The sequence below is a fragment of the Castanea sativa genome, chromosome 6, assembly GCF_040712315.1.
Source record: "Castanea sativa cultivar Marrone di Chiusa Pesio chromosome 6, ASM4071231v1".
NCBI classification, from domain to species: domain Eukaryota; kingdom Viridiplantae; phylum Streptophyta; class Magnoliopsida; order Fagales; family Fagaceae; genus Castanea; species Castanea sativa.
Window position 1 is genome coordinate 12,036,710 of NC_134018.1, and position 17,940 is coordinate 12,054,649.

The following is a 17,940-nucleotide window of genomic DNA, read 5'->3' on the forward strand; positions in this document are numbered from 1 at the left end:
ATAATCACGGAGTTGATATATCAACTAATCAAGAGTTCCGTTGAGATTTTTTATGATAATTAATGTTTTATTAATATAATACTATTTTTTTTGTATTTTCTAAATTATTGTTTATATATAGTTTTATATAATTACATATAATATATGTATATTAATGTATACATAAAACAACATAAGGCCCATTTTATTGAACTTGCTTTCAACCGGTGTCATCTCATTGTATCCAAAATCTTTGATTAATAACTTGTTCGTATGGTATAAAGAAAACATACCTCTTCAAATTGTTGACAAATTTCCATGTTGAAAAAGTTGTCACCCTCTCCCCACAAGAGATCAACAACAACAACATACCTCATTAATTAAACAAATGTGTTAATACTAGTATATTCTTATTTTTACTCTGTCCTCACTCCTCAAAGTCAAAAGTGCAAAGCTAATGAAAGAAGAAATGTCAAAAACGTTTATTTTAATAAACACCTAATTGTTGTTGCCTTCTTATTATGTGTAACAGTATGGACAAAAACAAGATATATCAATATATAATATTTTGATTGTGACAAATAGATGTTTCCTCTTAATTATTTAATAGCGAAAACACTATTTTGGTCCCTACATTTTGAGGCTATAATCAATTTGGTCCCTACATTTTGATAACAGTCAATTTGGTCCCTACAATTTTCAACTTACACTCAATTAAGTCTTTACCATTAACTAACTAACAGAAAATGCTTACGTGGCAAATAGTTTATACAATTGGCATGTTTAATATTAAAATATATTAAATTATATGCTAATGTGTCTAAATTTGAGTGGTTAATATGGCCACATCAACGCTTAAATAGGAAAAAAAAAAAAAAAAAAACACATCAGCTTTTAATATAATATAGGCGTAAATGCACTTTTAATTCTTACATTTTGACGTTTTTCCATTTTAGTCCCTACATTTTATTTTTACCACTTTTAGTTCCTAAACCAGTTTAGACTTGTTATTTTCGTCCTTTTCGTCAATCAATCGACAGAAATTACTAAAGTGGCAGCCGGAGACATTAAAATATTATTAAAAATGCCACGTCAGCATTTTTATTTTATTTTAATAATTTGTCAATTTTAACTAAAAAAAAAACAAAATTAAAAACAATAAAATCAAATGCCTACGAACACAATAACACAAACCCAACCCAGAAAATCAAAGAACACAAACCCAACAAATCCAGAAAATCAAATGCCTATGAACACAATAACACAAACCCAAAAAATCAAAGAACACAAACCCAACAAACCCAATAAATCAAAGAGCACAAACCCAGAAAATCAAACCTAAGAACACGAATCAAATGCCGAGGAAACCTAGAACACAAAGATCACAAACCCAAACCCAAACCCAACCCTCAATCTCTAACAAACCCAAAACACCACATGCCCCATTTGATTGCCCAACTCCGACCACCTCTTCCTCCACTCACCGCCGACCCAAGCCACCGATACTTTTCTCCTTTTCATTTTTCTTTCTTTCTTCCTCCACTCCTCACCGGCCCAACTCCCCTGCCCCAACATTGACACATATCGCCCTCGCCACCGACCCAAGCCCCAAGCCCCAAGCTAACCGAGTCTAACCCATCTCGCCCTCTCTTCTGAGCTCAACCCCAACCACCCCAGTCGGTCTCAACCCACCCCACCCCACCCCGATCTCAACCCACCCAACCCATCTAACCCAGACCAACCTTAACCCACCCCGATCTCAAACCCACCCAACCCAGCCAATCTCAACACATCCACCAAACTCCGATCTCAACCCATCCACCCCACCCTGATCTCAACCCATTCACCCCACCCCGATCTCAACCTCAACCCACCCCACCTCGATCTCAACCCACCACAGCCACTACACCACCAGGTACCACGAGTGAGAAATGCGAATGAGAGAGAGAGAGAGAGAGAGAGAGAGAGAGAGAGAGAGAGAGAGAGAGAGAGAGAGAGAGAAGAGAATGAGAAAGTGAGACAGATGAGAGAGAGAAGAAAAACTAATTTAAGAAAATGAGATGAAGAGAAAATACCAGAGAGAGTTTTTAATCTTAATTTTAGTAATTTTATTTTATTTCTGTTTTTTATTTAATTAAAATTGACAAATTATTAAAAAAATTTAAAAATACTGACGTGGCATTTTTAATAATATTTTAATGTCTCCAACTGCCACCTCAGCAATTTTCGTCGGTTGACTGATGAAAAGGACAAAAATAACAGGCGTAAATTGGTTTAGGGACTAAAAGTAGTAAAAATAAAATGTAGGAACTAAAATAAAAAAAATGTCAAAATGTAGGGACTAAAAGTGTATTTACGCCTACAATATATATATATATATATATATATATTTTTTTTTTGGTACCAATTTTTTTCCTCTTCTTTATTTTTTTCTTTTTCTTTTGGAAACCCACAACTTCACAAAAACTGAAAAACACGTATGAATCTTTGGGGCCAAAATGGGCAATTAGCCATAGTTATTGAAGAATATAGTTAGTAGGCACTGTTTGGAAAGTAAATATAATACTAACATCTCGACTCTTAGAGAGTCAATTTTGGAGGCCAAAATCGAGTCTTAAAGACTCGATTTTCATAGTCTATCACGTCTGATGTGGCATTTTATCCACGTGGACTCCACTTGAAAATCGAGTATTTGACACTCGATTTATATGTTTCACTTTGTTTTTTCTTATTTTCCTTCTCCTTCTTTTTTCATCGGTGCATTTGATCTGCTTCCTGCACAAGCTCAGCCACCACAGCCCATCACCGTCGACCTAGCAACGCAACCCAGGCTGCGCGACCCAGTGTTTGGGATTTCTTAAAATTTTTTTTTTTGGGGAGAGAGTTGAAATTTTTTTGGTTTGTAAATCGAGTCTATAAGACTTGATTTCCAGGTGGACACCACGTGAATAAAATGACACGTCAGACATGATAGACCATGAAAATCGAGTCTTTGAGACTTAATTTTGGCCCCCAAAATTGACTCTCTTAGACTCGAGATGTTAGTATTATATTTACTTTCAAAGCAGTGCCTACTAACTATATTCTTCAGCAACTATGGCTAATTGCCCATTTTGGCCAATTTTTTGTTTTGTTTTGTTTTTTTCATCTCTCTCAGTGGTTAATCTTTTGTTCTAAACCCAGATCCACCAAGCCACTCCCCTTCATCTCCATTGAATCAACCACATTTTCTTCCACCATTCTCTGATCAAAATCTCTCACTTTTTCTCTTACAAAGATCCATCCCTTTTCTGTTAAAGCTGATATTTGTGAAAGTCCGAACCTTCAAATACCATCTATTTGGAGGTGGAAAGCTCCGATACGATTGACAACGTGAAGGCCAAGATCCAAGATGAAGAAGTCATCCCCCCAATCAACAGCATTTAATCTTCGGCAGAAAGCAATCGGAATGTACTCTTGCCGATCACAACATCTAGAACAAGTTCATACACAATGCGGCAACGATGTGAGGCTAGATCCTTACGGGTCAGGCTTGAGACGAGGAAATCCGGATTAGAGGATTTGCGGTCAATCTTTGGCCATGGTTCGGGCTCCGTGGTAGATCTGTGGTGTTTGGCGGTTGGGTTTTGGTGAACACTGAATATGGGTTTAGTAAATCTGGGTTTGAGTTTAGTTTGAATTTGGAGATTTTGGCTAAAATTTATAGAATTTATTTTGATCTTTCTTGTTTGATGGTATAACATTCACTGTGATTGAAAGCCAAATAGAAGGCTAGAATTTAGAAACAATGTGATTTGTGTTGATTTGAAATTGTTGGACTATATTAGTGTTTGATTATCTAGAAATTGCAAGAAAAGAATTAGAATGAAATTCTATTTGGTTAGCAAGAAATTGCAAGAAACCAAAATAATAATATTCAGAAAATAAAAACGAAATTCTGTAGACCCATTTGAACTTCTGCACTGCAATAGATCCATGGTTGAACCACAATGTGAGAAGGCGAAGTATATCCTGTAAAATAACATCAACACCTTTAGCATTTGCTGCACATGCTGTTGAATGAAAATATAAAAATACATCACTGCGGTATTGAATTGAAAGATTGTAAGAATACTGAAAGAGGAAATAAAGAAAAGAAAAAAATTGGCACAAAAAAAATTATTATTAAAAGCTGATGTGGTATTTTATTTTTTTCATTTAAGTGCTCACGTGGCCATATCAGCCGCTCAAATTTAGACCCATCAGTATCTAATTTAATATTTTAATATTAGGCATGTCAACTGTACAAATTATTTGTCATGTATTTGCCATGTAAGTATTTTTGTTAGTGAGTTAACGTAATGACTAAATTAAGTGTAAGGTGAAAATAGTAGGAACTAAATTGACTGCTACCAAAATGTAAGGACCAAATTGATTGTGACCTCAAAATATAGGAGTAATTCTTACGTAGTCTCAGAGTACGGAGAATGGTGCTCCCTTCTCTCACATTCATGGTGGAGTCCGCTCGTTAAATTCATGGTGGGGTCTACCATGAATGTGAGAGGAGGAAGCACCATTTCACTATACTCCGGGACTACCTAAGAATTTTCCAAAATATAGAACAAAAATAATATTTTCGCCTTAATTATTCCATAATCTCATGCCAAGTTGAAATAGTTTCTCTTTTAATTTTACATTCGAATTTTAATCAACCGATGGGCATATTACTAATTAGGCTTAGTGTTAGATGTATACGAGGCTTGTTAACACGTGTTAGATAGGAGGGAGAGGCATGATTTGTGGAGTAGTTCCATATGCATTAAATTCCATGAGAGGACCAACTTGTTTGAAAAATAGACATCCACGATCTCTTTTGCAACATTTTTATATATATTATTGATGTAACAAATTCTTTTTAGTTTTTTTTCTGAGTCCACTACTAACATCACATTTTTACTTACCAATTGATGAAAAACTCAGAAACGAGTAAATTGAGTTTTGAAGATTAACACCAACTAAATCAACGAAGAAATGCAAATCACAGAGAAAGGAAAGCTCGAGAAAATGAAAGAAAGAGCAAGAAAGTAAGAGAAAGATAGAATGAGAAATAGAGAGAGAAATGAATGGAAGACTTGTATTCAATTTCAATCTTTCTACATAATGATACACTCATGCCCATAGGGCTGTTTATATACTACAAGAATCTATGACTAATTGCTTAATTTAACAACCCAAAATATCTGTAACTAAACCCCAAAAATATCTAGAACTAAGTCCCTATAAATTAGGAAATTTGTTAAGGCTAGCTAACAGAATTTCGCACCCAAACTCAGTGGATATTGAAACAAAGTGAAGCGCATCGTTTAATTAAGTTTTGATGAAGTCAGTCACTTAAATAAAACGGTGCGTTTGGCTCTTTAATGAAACAATGCGTTTAGTTTAATCAATACGCAGTCGTTTAGCCTTCATCTTCAACATCTTGTTCAGATTGCTTCTTCCTTACTTCAACATCCCCCCTCAAATTGATGGGGGAAGAATCTACCAGAAGTTTGGATCGATGAAGAAGGAACGAAGGAGTAGGAAAGGACTTAGTAAAGATATCTATTAAATTGTCATGGCCTGAAACAAAACCAATCTGCAATTGCTTTCGAAGAACTTTCTCACGAGTGAAGTGATAATCAACTTCAAGATGTTTGGTGCAAGAATGAAAAATTGGATTAGTGGAAAAAGCAATAGTCGAGACATTATCACACCAAATGACAGGAATATGAGTGAGAAAAATGCGAAGGTCCTTGAACAAATTACGAAGCCAAGCCAATTCAGCTGCCATAGTAGCTAAGGCACGATACTCTGCCTCTGTTGAAGAACGAGATACAGTGCTCTGCTTCTTAGCAGACCAGGAAATAAGATTAGGCCCAAGAAACACAAGCAACCTTGTTGTAGACCTTTGATCTGTAGGATCCCCAGCCCAATCTGCGTCTGAAAACGTGGAAAGGGTCAAAGGCCCTGGGGTAAAAGAAAGCCCAAAATTTAAAGTGCCTCTGATATAATGAAGGACCCTCTTAGCAGCTTCAAAATAAGTAGTGGTAGGATGACTCATGAACTGGCACAATTGATGGACACTGAAGGTAATATCCGGACAAGTAAAGATCAGATATTGAAGAGTGCCCACCATGCACCTATATTGAGTTGGATCAGAAAGAAGAACACCATCATGAGGAACCAAATGAGTGGAAGGACATGAGGGAGTCCTGGTAGGCTTGGAATTTTCCATATTAAATCTATGAAGCACATCAGAAGCATGCTTAGTCTGTGTCAGAGTGAGATCATAAATGGATTTAGTAATTTGAATGCCCAAGAAATAGTTAAGAGGCCCCTAATCCTTGAATTCAAATACTTGATCAAGAGCTGCAATCAAATTATGAATTTGGGTGGAATCATTCCCAATAACTATGATGTCATCCACATATAAAAGGAGATAGATGATAGTGTGAGCTGAGCAAAAAACAAACAAGGAGCTGTCAGCCATGGAGGCAGTGAAGCCTAGATGAAGCAAGTGAAAGGCAAATTGTTCAAACCAAGCCCTTGGTGCTTGTTTGAGACCATAGAGAGATTTGTGAAGCTTGCATACATAATCTGGATAAATAGGATCCACATTACCAGGGGGTTGATGCATATATACCTCTTCTTTGAGAAAGCCATGAAGAAACGCATTAGACACATCCAGCTGTCTCAACTCCCACTTACAACTCACAGTAATAGCCAAAACCAACCTCACTGTTGCAAGCTTAACCACAGGACTGAAGGTTTCATGAAAGTCCACACTAGCCTGTTGATGGAATCCTTTAGCTACAAGCCTGGCCTTGTACCTAGAGATGGAACCATCACTGTTCAATTTAAGCTTGAACACCCATTTGCAGCCAACCAAGTTAACATGTGGAGGAGCTGGAACAAGAGACCAGGTCTGCTGTCTCTGAAGGGCCTGAAACTCTGCAGCCATTGCCTCACACCACCTAGGATACTTCGAAGCAATTTTATAAGAAGGTGGTTCTATAAAGGTATAATCAATGGTTGCCTTATAACAAAGCTTAGGATTAGGTTTGGTAATGCCACTTTTGGACCTAGTTTGTATAGGGTGGGAATTAAAGGCAAGGATAGGTAAAGGAATAGGTGGAGGTGAGTCATGGTGAGAAAGAGGTAAAGAAACAAAATCAGTAAGGGTGGAAATAGGCAAAGGGATAGTGGCAGTGACTAGGGTAGGTAATGAAGAATGTGTAGCATTGGGTGGAGAAGAGAGAGGAGCAGGAGTGGTATTAGGTAAGAATGAGGAATCTGTAGCAGATGAAGATGTGCTAGAAGTAAAATGTGAAAGACTAGAGGAATGAGATGGATAGGACCAAGTAATGATGACTGATTGGTAGAGTGTAGGTACAATTGATTGGACAACCAAGTAGGAACAATGGAAGTACAAGTATTGATGGACACAAATTGAACAGGTAAGGCAGAAGGGAACTTGGATTCATTAAAAACCACATGTCTAGAAGTGTATACACGGTTTGTGTGAGGATCAAGACAAAGGTAACCCTTAGACTGAGAAGGATAGCCTATGAAGATACACTCCTTAGTCCTAGGTTCAAGTTTATGAGCTGTGTAAGGTCTCAGATTGGGATAACAGGTACACCCAAAGATTTTAAGATGAGTAAGGTCAAGGTAGGAAGAATAAAGGGTAAACCAAGGAGATTTCCAAGAAAGAACAGAGGTAGGAAGCAAAATTTATCAAGGTAACAGCAATTTGAGCTGCAAAAGACCAAAATGAGTAGTCTAAAGAAGCCCGAGACAATAGTGCAATAATAGTTTCTATGATATGCTTGTGTTTCCTCTCAACAACTCCATTTTGTTGAGGGGTATGAGGGCAAGAGATCTGATGAGAAATACCATGATTAGCCAAATAAGATTTGAATTCATTGGAAGTAAATTCACCCCCTCCATCAATTCTAAAAGTTTTAATTTTCAAAATAAATTGAGTGGCAACCATAGCATTGAACTGAACAAACTTATCAAAAGCTTCTGATTTGGACTTTAGCAGATAAATCCAACTAAACCTAGAGTAGTGATCAACAAACAAGATATAATATTTAAAACCATTGACAGAAAGAGTAGGAGCAGGACCCCACAAGTCAGAATGCACAAGTTCAAAAGGAGCAGAAGCTTTAAATTGAGAGTTTGGAAAAGAAATATTGTGCATTTTACCATATAAGCAATGAGTACAATTTTGAGGCACAAGATCAATTGACATTATTCTCTACAAACTTAACATTTGGAAACAAACAATGGAGGGCTTGATCATTGGGATGACCAAGTCTCATACGCCAGAGTGTTTTATTGAAATTAGAATGCGTAGAAACATTATTACATATCCTATGTAATGAGAGAAGCTGAAAAGCATGATGAGGATAGATGGGGTAAACTCCATCTTCTCTCTTGCCCTAGTAGAGAATTTTCCTATGTCCAAGGCCTGGATGGAAAGAATATTTTCATCAAAATAGCGTCAACAGTGATTGTCATGACAAAGTTTATGTACAGAAGCAAGATTGGAAGCAATTGAGGGTACTCTAAGGACATTATTAAGTTGAATATTAGAGAAAGAAGATGGAATAAGAATAGTACCAGTATGAGTAATTGGTAAGTTTTGTCCATTACAAAAAGTAAGGTGATCTTGAGTGGTGTATGGCTTAGGGAAGCAAAGCTGATTAAGACTGGCTTTGACATGATCAATTGCTCCACTATTAGCAAGCCAGGGTTGATCCTGATTGAAGCAAGCATTTGAGGTTGTGGCCATTGCTGCAAGCTTTGTAGGTGGATGCTTGCCTGGATAGGCATAATCCATTTTGTGATAATAATCTACAACCAAATGACCAAGCTTTCCATAGATTTGGCATATAGGCCTATCTAATCTAGGACCACCTGAACTGGTTTGACCTTGTTGGAAATGATTGAAAGGATTAAACTGAGAAGATTGACCATTTGAGCATTTACCACCTCTTCCTTCTCTATTATTAAAGTTCCTTCGACCTCGTCCTCTATTTTGGTTTTGATTATAACCATTGCCATTTGACTTCTGATTAGCTGATGCAGCCATAGCAAAGATAGAGTCTTTAACCACTAATCCATCATTGAGAGATTCTTCTTCTGCATTCAACAAGGTTGAGAGCTCATCAAAACCAAGCTGAGTACTCCTGGTCTTGATTGCTGATCTGAATGCATTAAATTCTTTTGGAAGTCCCTTAATTGCAATATGAAGCAATTCCTCATCATCCACAATAACTCCAACAGCTAATAGTTTGTCTCTCACAACTTTAATTTTCTGCAGATACACATCCACAGACTCACTTCCTTTCTTCAAATTATGAAGTTCACTCTTAAGGTTCATGATGTGAGACTTTGAGATTGAAGAAAACCTATTTCCCAGTACCTTCCAAACTTCTAAGGTAGTTGCACAACCAACAATGAGTGCAAGCACTGAAGGAGACAAAGTTGAACTTATAAAGGTAAGTAAAGTCTTTTCCTTTGATTTCCAAATCAAGAAATCTGGATTCACAATTGAAGTGTATGATCCAAACAAATCCTTGAGAAACTTCTCAGGAACAAGTTGAGGCTCTTCAGGAAATTCATACAAGGAATAAGTTTCAAGAACTATGGAAATCTGATGTTTCCATACAATATAGCTTTTATTATCCAGTGTTACTGTCATCATATTAGACATATTAGAGAGAAGCAGAAGAGGCTGATTTACCAGACTTGATGACATTGAGGAAGTAGATGAAGACGATGCCATTGTTGAGCTTGAGGCAGCCATGAAGCTTGAGTAGTAGCAGCAGCAGTAGTGTGCTCTGATACCATGATGAAAAACTCAGAATTTAGTAAATTGAGTTCTGAAGATTAACACCAACTGAATCAACAAAGAAATGCACATCACAGAGAAAGGAAAGCTCGAGAAAATGAAGGAAAGAGCAAGAAAGTAGGAGAAAGATAGAATGAGAAATAGAGAGAGAAATGAATGGAAGACTTGTATTCAATTTCAATCTTTCTACATAATGATACACGTGCCCATAGGGCTGTTTATATGCTACAAGAATCTGTGACTAATTGCTTAATTTAACAACCCAAAATATCTGTAACTAAACCCAAAAATATCTAGAACTAAGTCCCTGGAAATTAGATAATCTGTTAAGGCTAACTGACAGAATTTTGCACCCAAACTCAACGGATATTGAAGCAAAGCGAAGCGCACCATTTTATTGAGTTTTGATGAAGTCAGTCACTAAAATAAAACGACGCGTTTGGCTCTTTAATGAAATGATGCGTTTAGTTTAATCAATACGCAGTCGTTTAGCCTTCATCTTCAACCTTCTGTTCAGACTGCTTCTTCCTCACTTCAACACCTATAACTACTCACCACATCATTAATTTGTATAAAAAATTGTCAAATAGTTGGTGACTATAGCATTTTTCTTATAGAAACCCACACAACACAGTAGACTGTAGACAAGTGATGATAGCAAAAAACATTAATTTCAGTCGGTCAAGATCATCCAGCATGTGTGATAGCTAGCTAGCTTGAATATGAAATCAGACATCAACTAATATTACAGTTTATAGGAAAAGTATGCAAAATTCAAACGTGAGACTGAGACAGGTTGTGACTTGTGAGTACTTTTTTTATTTAGTTTCTCATCTCACACCCACCAGGTTATTATAGAGAAAAATTCCTTGAACTTATGTCTTAACATGTTAGCAAGAAGTTTTGAATCCAAGATTTCATGGATATCATGATATTTTAAGAACCATTTAGCTAACCTTTGAGATTATGATTTGTGATTGTTCATTTTATAATATGTGTTAATCATTCAATTATTTGTTTTTAGAAAAGAGAAAGGAAACCGGTAGATAATGAAATGACTTGAAATACAAATTGCTATAAGAGTAGGTGTTTAATGTGATTGTAAGCCGTATATTTTTATAATTTCATACAATACAATATAATATACGTATATTTTTTGATATCTTGAAGATTTTTTTAATATTTTCAATATGTGAAATAAAGTTTGACTTATGAACAACTCATTTCTGCTCTTATGGTCATTAGCATTGTTTGAGGATTCGAGTACCCTCTCTCTTACTTGTTATAATAATTGAAATAAAAAGAAAAATAGAAAAAAAAAAAAAAGTGGGAAACCAATATCATTTATATATCATTGTCTTGCTTAAAAAAAAAAAGAAAAAAAAAGAGTAAGCAAATAAAATAAAAAAATTAGTTACATAGTCAACATGTTTTTAAATATTTTGATTCGCAACAGAAACAAAAATTACTATAAAGTATATATATTGAGCTCCAAACAATAGAAGTATTCCACAAAGGATGACAAATTAACTATAAGCTTCGTTGCGTTTGGTCTCCATCTTCCAATAACGTGGTGAGAATTTCTTTGAGATGCTTGTTGTAGACGCATGGTCGTTCAACCTCAACAAGGTGACCTGCTTTCTCTATATATTGTAGTGTTGCTCTGTCTCCCAATTGTCTGCGATCACAACCAATGCCTAATTAGTATATACATAAAACAACATAATTAAGGCCCATTTTATTGAGTATATGCTTTCAATCGGTGTCATCTCAATGTGTTCAAAAGCTTTGATTAATGACTATTCTTATGGCATAAATGAAACATACCTCTTCAAGTTGTTAACAACTTCCATGTTGAAAATGATGTCATTCTCTCCCCACAAGAGATGTACTCTCTGCAACAACCATATGCATCATTAGGTTAACAAATTTCCCATTTTATTATATTCTTATTTTTCTTCTGTTCTCAAAGTCAAAAGTGCAAAACTTATGAAACTAGAAATGTCAACAAAAAAAAAACATTTGTGGCACTACTGTGGGGGCTGACCAAATAGTCAAGGATTGAATAACGGGTCATAGATGGACATTGCAGTCTCTTTCATTTTTTGTTGAAACTATGGAATTTCCTTCTTTCTTACACACACACACCAAAAAAAAAACCACACATCTTGATGGACATGATATGTAAGTGTAGGGACAACAATAAGATATATCAAATATATAATATTTTGACTGTCCCAAATAGATGTCATGTCTTCTTAATTATTCCATAATCTTGCCAGGTTAAAATATATAGTTTCTCTATTTTACATTTGAATTTTAATCTATCCAATAGCCATATTACTAATTAGGTCTAGTTTTAGATGTATGTGAAGCTAGTTAACACGTGTTAGATATGGAGGGAGAGACATGATTTGTGGAGTCCCAGTTGCATTAATAGAATGAAGGCCGACATCAAATCTCTAAATCCTATCTGGCTAGTTCCATGGGAGTACCCAGTTGTTTGAAAAACAGACATTATCCGCATAGCACTGTAGACTGTAGACTTGATGATCTGAACTTAAATGTTGCAGAAAACATTAATCTCAGTCGGTCAAGTATTAGACATATGTGATAAATACGAGTTTAAACTTTTGAGAAAATTGATAATTTAACAACAAAATCTTCTACCATGTGTGCTAGCTACTAGCAAACTTGAGTGTGAAATAAGACAGCAACTAATATTGCGATTTGCAGGAAAAGTAAGCAAAACTCAAACAAATGAATGACTTAAAATTTGTATTTATCATTTAATAATTAAAGCATTCTAGGGAAACAAATGCATGCATCAAGCACTCCTGTTAATTTTGCTTATAAATTGCTATAAGAGTAAGTGTTTAATGTGATTGTAAGCTAAGATGAGTATGTTGCTGAAGACGCTAGAGACTAGAGAGACATGTAAAAAGGAAGGAAAAGTGGAAAACATTTTTCTTATCTCAGAAAGTCGTGCAAAATTTTTCTAGAGAATATTGTGGATTGACATAGAACCTAATTGCTACATGTATCACGTAGCACAATAAAATTCCATTTCCTATGTATTTGACAAGCATCATTCTGCACAAATTTATACGATTTTAATTCTCAATGCTCAAATTCAAACCTGAGGATGACTGGGAATGGTAAAGTCATTATCATCAATGACCAAAGCCAGGAGTAATTCTTCTCTCTCCTTTCTGTTGTCAAACATTACCTGCATAGTCAATGAGATCGGAGCTACAAATTAATCATATTTGAATTTAATGTCTGAATAGCCATATCTCATACGTATTAATTGGAATATACAGGATGTACATACAAAATAACTCTGATAATTCTAAAGGATTTTGATCCATAATATCAGTTTGTGGTGTATAAGTAAAAGAAGCTACGCATGCCCATATGGGAAACACGGAGTTAATACTATCTATGCATGCCCATATGGGTGACCATGATGAAGCATATATGATATAATATTACATACCTCCAAATAATGTTGGTAAATGAAACTAGGGATCCGAGGCAACTTGAAGGTGGCAATGTCAAAAAGTACTTTCACACCTTGGACAGAATCTGGAAGCAAATAATCAGACCAGGACTTGAACCCAATCCTCTCAAGGGCTGCATCACTTATGGACTTTGTCAAGGCCATGACAGAGCAAGTGAGCACCAAAGACTCAACCAAGTCAGGGTACATCTCAGCCATCTTGAACCCAATCATCCCACCATAGCTCAACCCCACCAAGGTGCACCTCTCCACACCTAGTTTCTTCAGACCCTTTGCCACACACTCAGCTTGAAACTCCGGTGACCGCTCTGATCTGTCAGTGATTGAGCCACCAAAGAAGACTAAATCTGGCACATAAACTGTGTACTTTCTTGCTAGAGCTAACACTTGGGATTGCCACGTAATAATCCCATCAGCTGCAAACCCATGAATGAATACAACAGCTTTATTATTATTGCTGTTTATGGATTTTTTTGGAGTTTCATTAGGGACCCAGAAATTCATTATGGTTCCTGGCTCGATTTCCACTATTTGGGGCCTCATCCCGACAAGCTTCATTACCCAACGTAAAAGTGGCTTGTACACTGCAAAAATGTTCACCATCTCTCTCTCTCTCTCTCAAAAGCACACAAAGGAATGAAGAAATCCCATCATATATAGAGATAGATGTGACTTCTGAGAGAATGTAGAGGGCAGTAATTCATGACCTTCTCTTACTCTTTTGACTTATACTTTTCTTCTTCCTTTGGCTTTTTTTTTTTTTTATTATATATATTTTAATCAGAGTTGAAAAGTAATTTATGAAAATGACTTTTCTTCTAATTCATGGAACTAGGAAGAAATATAATAAGCTGATATAAAAACCGTGTAAATCTAGGATACGGGCCCATCTGAGCTGGTTGACTTTTCTTCTAATTCATTGACTTTTCCTCTAATTCATGGAACTAGGAAGAAATATAATAAGCTGATCTAAAAACCGTGTAAATCTTGTTTTAATATCATCAACCAACAATATCATCAACCAACTACTTAGTTTTACCGAATCTGGTTATTCTATTAACAACAAGATTAAAGTTCCATTACATGCATGCGCGCTTTTCTAATATATTTTATAATTGCACTATTCAATAGGCTTAAACTGCTTGATCTCTCCACCATCCATGTGAATGAAACTAATGTGCCCATTTTATTAAACTTTTTTTTTCCCTTACAATAAGGGAGAAAGAGAGATAGTGTAACTAAACCTTAAAAAAATTATCATTAGAATCATTGAAAAAGTCATACTTAACCATTAAGTTTGTGAAATCCTATTTTTTTTTTATTGTGACTTGTTTTCAATAATTTAAATAAATACTAAAATAATATTAGTTAATATCATATATTATATAATTAAATTTAGATCTCAGAAATCATATTGTGGTAAGTAGTATACTCTCTATTTGCAGTTGCACCAACTAATTGGATAACTTTTAGTTAAATACTTGAATAAATTACATAATTCTTATATATAATTTGGGGTGATTTTTAAATAACACCATCAATATATAACTAAAAGTAAAATAAAACCTATATCAACAAAAAAATTTCTTCCATGTGAGCTATAAATCCTTTGTTACTTATATAAGAATATCAAATTATGTAATAATTCATTAATTAGTTATTTCACAAAAACCTTCACAATAAAATTGCATAATATATACTATATAATCCCATTTTCAAATCATATCATAACATATACATATTGGGTACTACACATAGTGCACTAAGTGGATGCCCTCTCTCTTTTAATATTAATATTAATATATATATATATATATATTAATATATACTAATCGCTAACCCATGTCGCACAGGATAGTTAAATAAAAAAATAATTAATCAACCTCATGATAAAAAGAAAAGGCTAAAGGAATCATTAAGAGGTTGATTTTCCCATGAAGAAAAATCTAAAAGAACGAAAAAAAAAGAGAGGGAAAACTATTTACAAAGAATTGCAACCGTTGTATGTTTACCTTGCTAGGCTCAAAGCCAAAATCGAAATAAAATTTTGCAACAATAAAAACATACAACTTCATATTAATTGCAAATCATGCACCTAAAGATTCAATTTATCAAGAATTTCAATAAACACTATTGCAACATCTATCTTCGTTCTAGACATTTATTTTACACATAAACCAATAGCAACCGCAATTAGCTATCACGGTTACTCAATGCTATGACAATCTTGACCCAAGCATTCTCCTTCTAAAATCTCATCTCTTTCCTAAAAACCAATTGAAGAAGAATGATCCATACATGCTAAGAAATACAGTAATACAGAGAAAAAAAAATGTCTATATTTCGCTGGAATATTGCAAGCAGAAGAACAGAGACAAAGGCAAAAGCAAAACTCAAATGATATAATCCATACAGGCTAAGATCTACAATAATTCTTTGCATCGGAGTGGTAAAGGTTGAGCATGAGAAAATTAATTCACAGCTATAAATAATTATAGATATAAACATGTTTGGAACTCTGTTTTAACATAGGAAATTACAAAAGGCTACAGATATAATTCCTATGATAGTATTTGCTGTTGAAATTTTAACTTGGTCTAAAATATAAGTTATATAACTTAGTTATATATGATTACGCAGGATGGGCATGGTATTAGATATTATAAATTTGAGGCAAAGATTCAGAGAGAGGGTTGAGAGAGACTTAACAGATAGCAAGCTTTAATGAACACCTTTATCACTATGCAAAACTAAAAGGCATATTACAGATTTTTAAATGAATTTTAAGTTGGATGATACAAAAAAATTCAACACCAATGATTGAAACTTTTTTTTTTCCCTATGAATGAAACAAAAAAGTGGTATTACAACAATTTTCCATTTATGGCTTGAATGAAACATACAAAATATAGATTGTGTTTGAACAAAGTAAATTAGTAAAACAACAGGTTATTAGCTTCCAAAATTAAAACTTAACTCCTAATCCTTTACAGCTAACATGAATATTGGAGCAATATCATGTACTCCACATTCTCTTAGATGTAAAGCTCCAACAAATTACATCAGATGTAATCCCAAAAACGAATTTCTTTATTTATGTATTTATATATTTTTTGGCTTGTGGTAGACCCACTTCCCTTGTAACTGAAATACTCCATGCTAGTCTCAAAAAAATCTAAATACAAAAGCTGCTGCTCTTGGCGTAATATGCAAAGCTTCTAAATTTGATTAGCACCTATCTTAAAATAAGTAAGATTGACGAATTATTTATATATTTTTTTTTTTTGATAAGAAGATTGACGAATTAATTAATTTCTACTTGACATACCAGCAATTTTTCAAGATCAGAGAAGGGATATTACCATTCATCTCTTTGAAGGCTTATAAGATGCAAAGATAAAATGCGAATAGTGAGGCTAAACTATCTACAATACAAAAATAAATATGAACATAGTGAATCTACACCATCTAAGCTGCTCCACATCAAACACGGGGCGAGGAAAACCATCTAAACAAAACTAATTGGAAAATTACATTTCAAACAAAACATACATACACGCATTTATGTTACCGATTTCAGCATGTAATACAAATTTTGAAGAGTATCAAACCAAACCCATAAAAAAAAGTGAATGATTGCTGTGTTTTTTTTTTTTGCAACAATTAGGAAAGCAGCCATTTTCACTATATTCAATCCTCAAATAATAGGTTGAGTCAAAATAATAAACAAATAGATAACATATCTTTTTTTATTTCAATGCCTTAAAACAAAGATTTACCAAGCAGGATACTAAATTCGAATGCTTGAAACAACTGAAACTAAAACTCTTTTCAACTCTCAACGCATCTGTATGGCTGCATTGTACTAAAACAGAATAACAATCACTCAAAATTCAATGAATTCACCCCTAGCATTGTAATACAATAATTGTTCAACACCTATAGTATTACATGCAACAGAAACAAATTCTTATATATATATATATATATATATATATATATATATATATATATGTTTTTTCCTATTTCATTAATTATTTATCCAGATTTCTGTCAACTGTATTTCTTTTGTAAAATAACCCTAAAACTAATCTCAAAAACCAAATCTTGCTGGACTTTGAACATATAGCACAGATTATCCTCCTCAACAAATGCCCTCAAATTTCATTAGCCAATTAATAGTAAAATTTAAATTATGTAAATACAAAATCAACCATTTATTAACAGAAGAATAAATTAAGAGCCAGAAAAATAAAGGGGAAAATTTGTAAAAAAAAATTTGTAAAAACTTACCTTTCAAAATCTTACAGTCTCTCTATCTCACCCAATTGTCTTTTTCTTTTTTTAGATAATTTTCGCTGCTATGTATATTGATTCAGTTGTTTTAATTATTTTTAAAAAGTAGAAAAGAAGCCTTGTTTCTGAGTATTTCTGCAAACAGGGAAAAACTTGTGTGGAGAAAATGTTTCAAAGTTGTTGCAGGAATAGAGTGCAGAGAGAGAGAGAGAATTAAAATTTCCTAGATTGAAATATGACTCAATAACTTGAATCAAAAAAC

The 17,940-nt window shown here is 34.3% G+C and overlaps 1 protein-coding gene across 1 annotated transcript; it reads right to left on the bottom strand.

Moving 5' to 3' along the window:
* Positions 1–11,230: 11,230 nt before the first annotated feature.
* Positions 11,231–14,873, bottom strand: LOC142641108 (uncharacterized). The gene is made up of 5 exons (XM_075815493.1): positions 14,360–14,873; positions 13,359–14,285; positions 12,999–13,088; positions 11,687–11,754; positions 11,231–11,537 (listed from the first exon to the last, which is right to left on the bottom strand). The coding sequence occupies exons 2-5, from the start codon at positions 13,983–13,985 to the stop codon at positions 11,390–11,392; spliced, it is 933 nt and encodes a 310-aa protein (XP_075671608.1). The 5' UTR covers positions 13,986–14,285; positions 14,360–14,873; the 3' UTR covers positions 11,231–11,389.
* Positions 14,874–17,940: the final 3,067 nt, after the last annotated feature.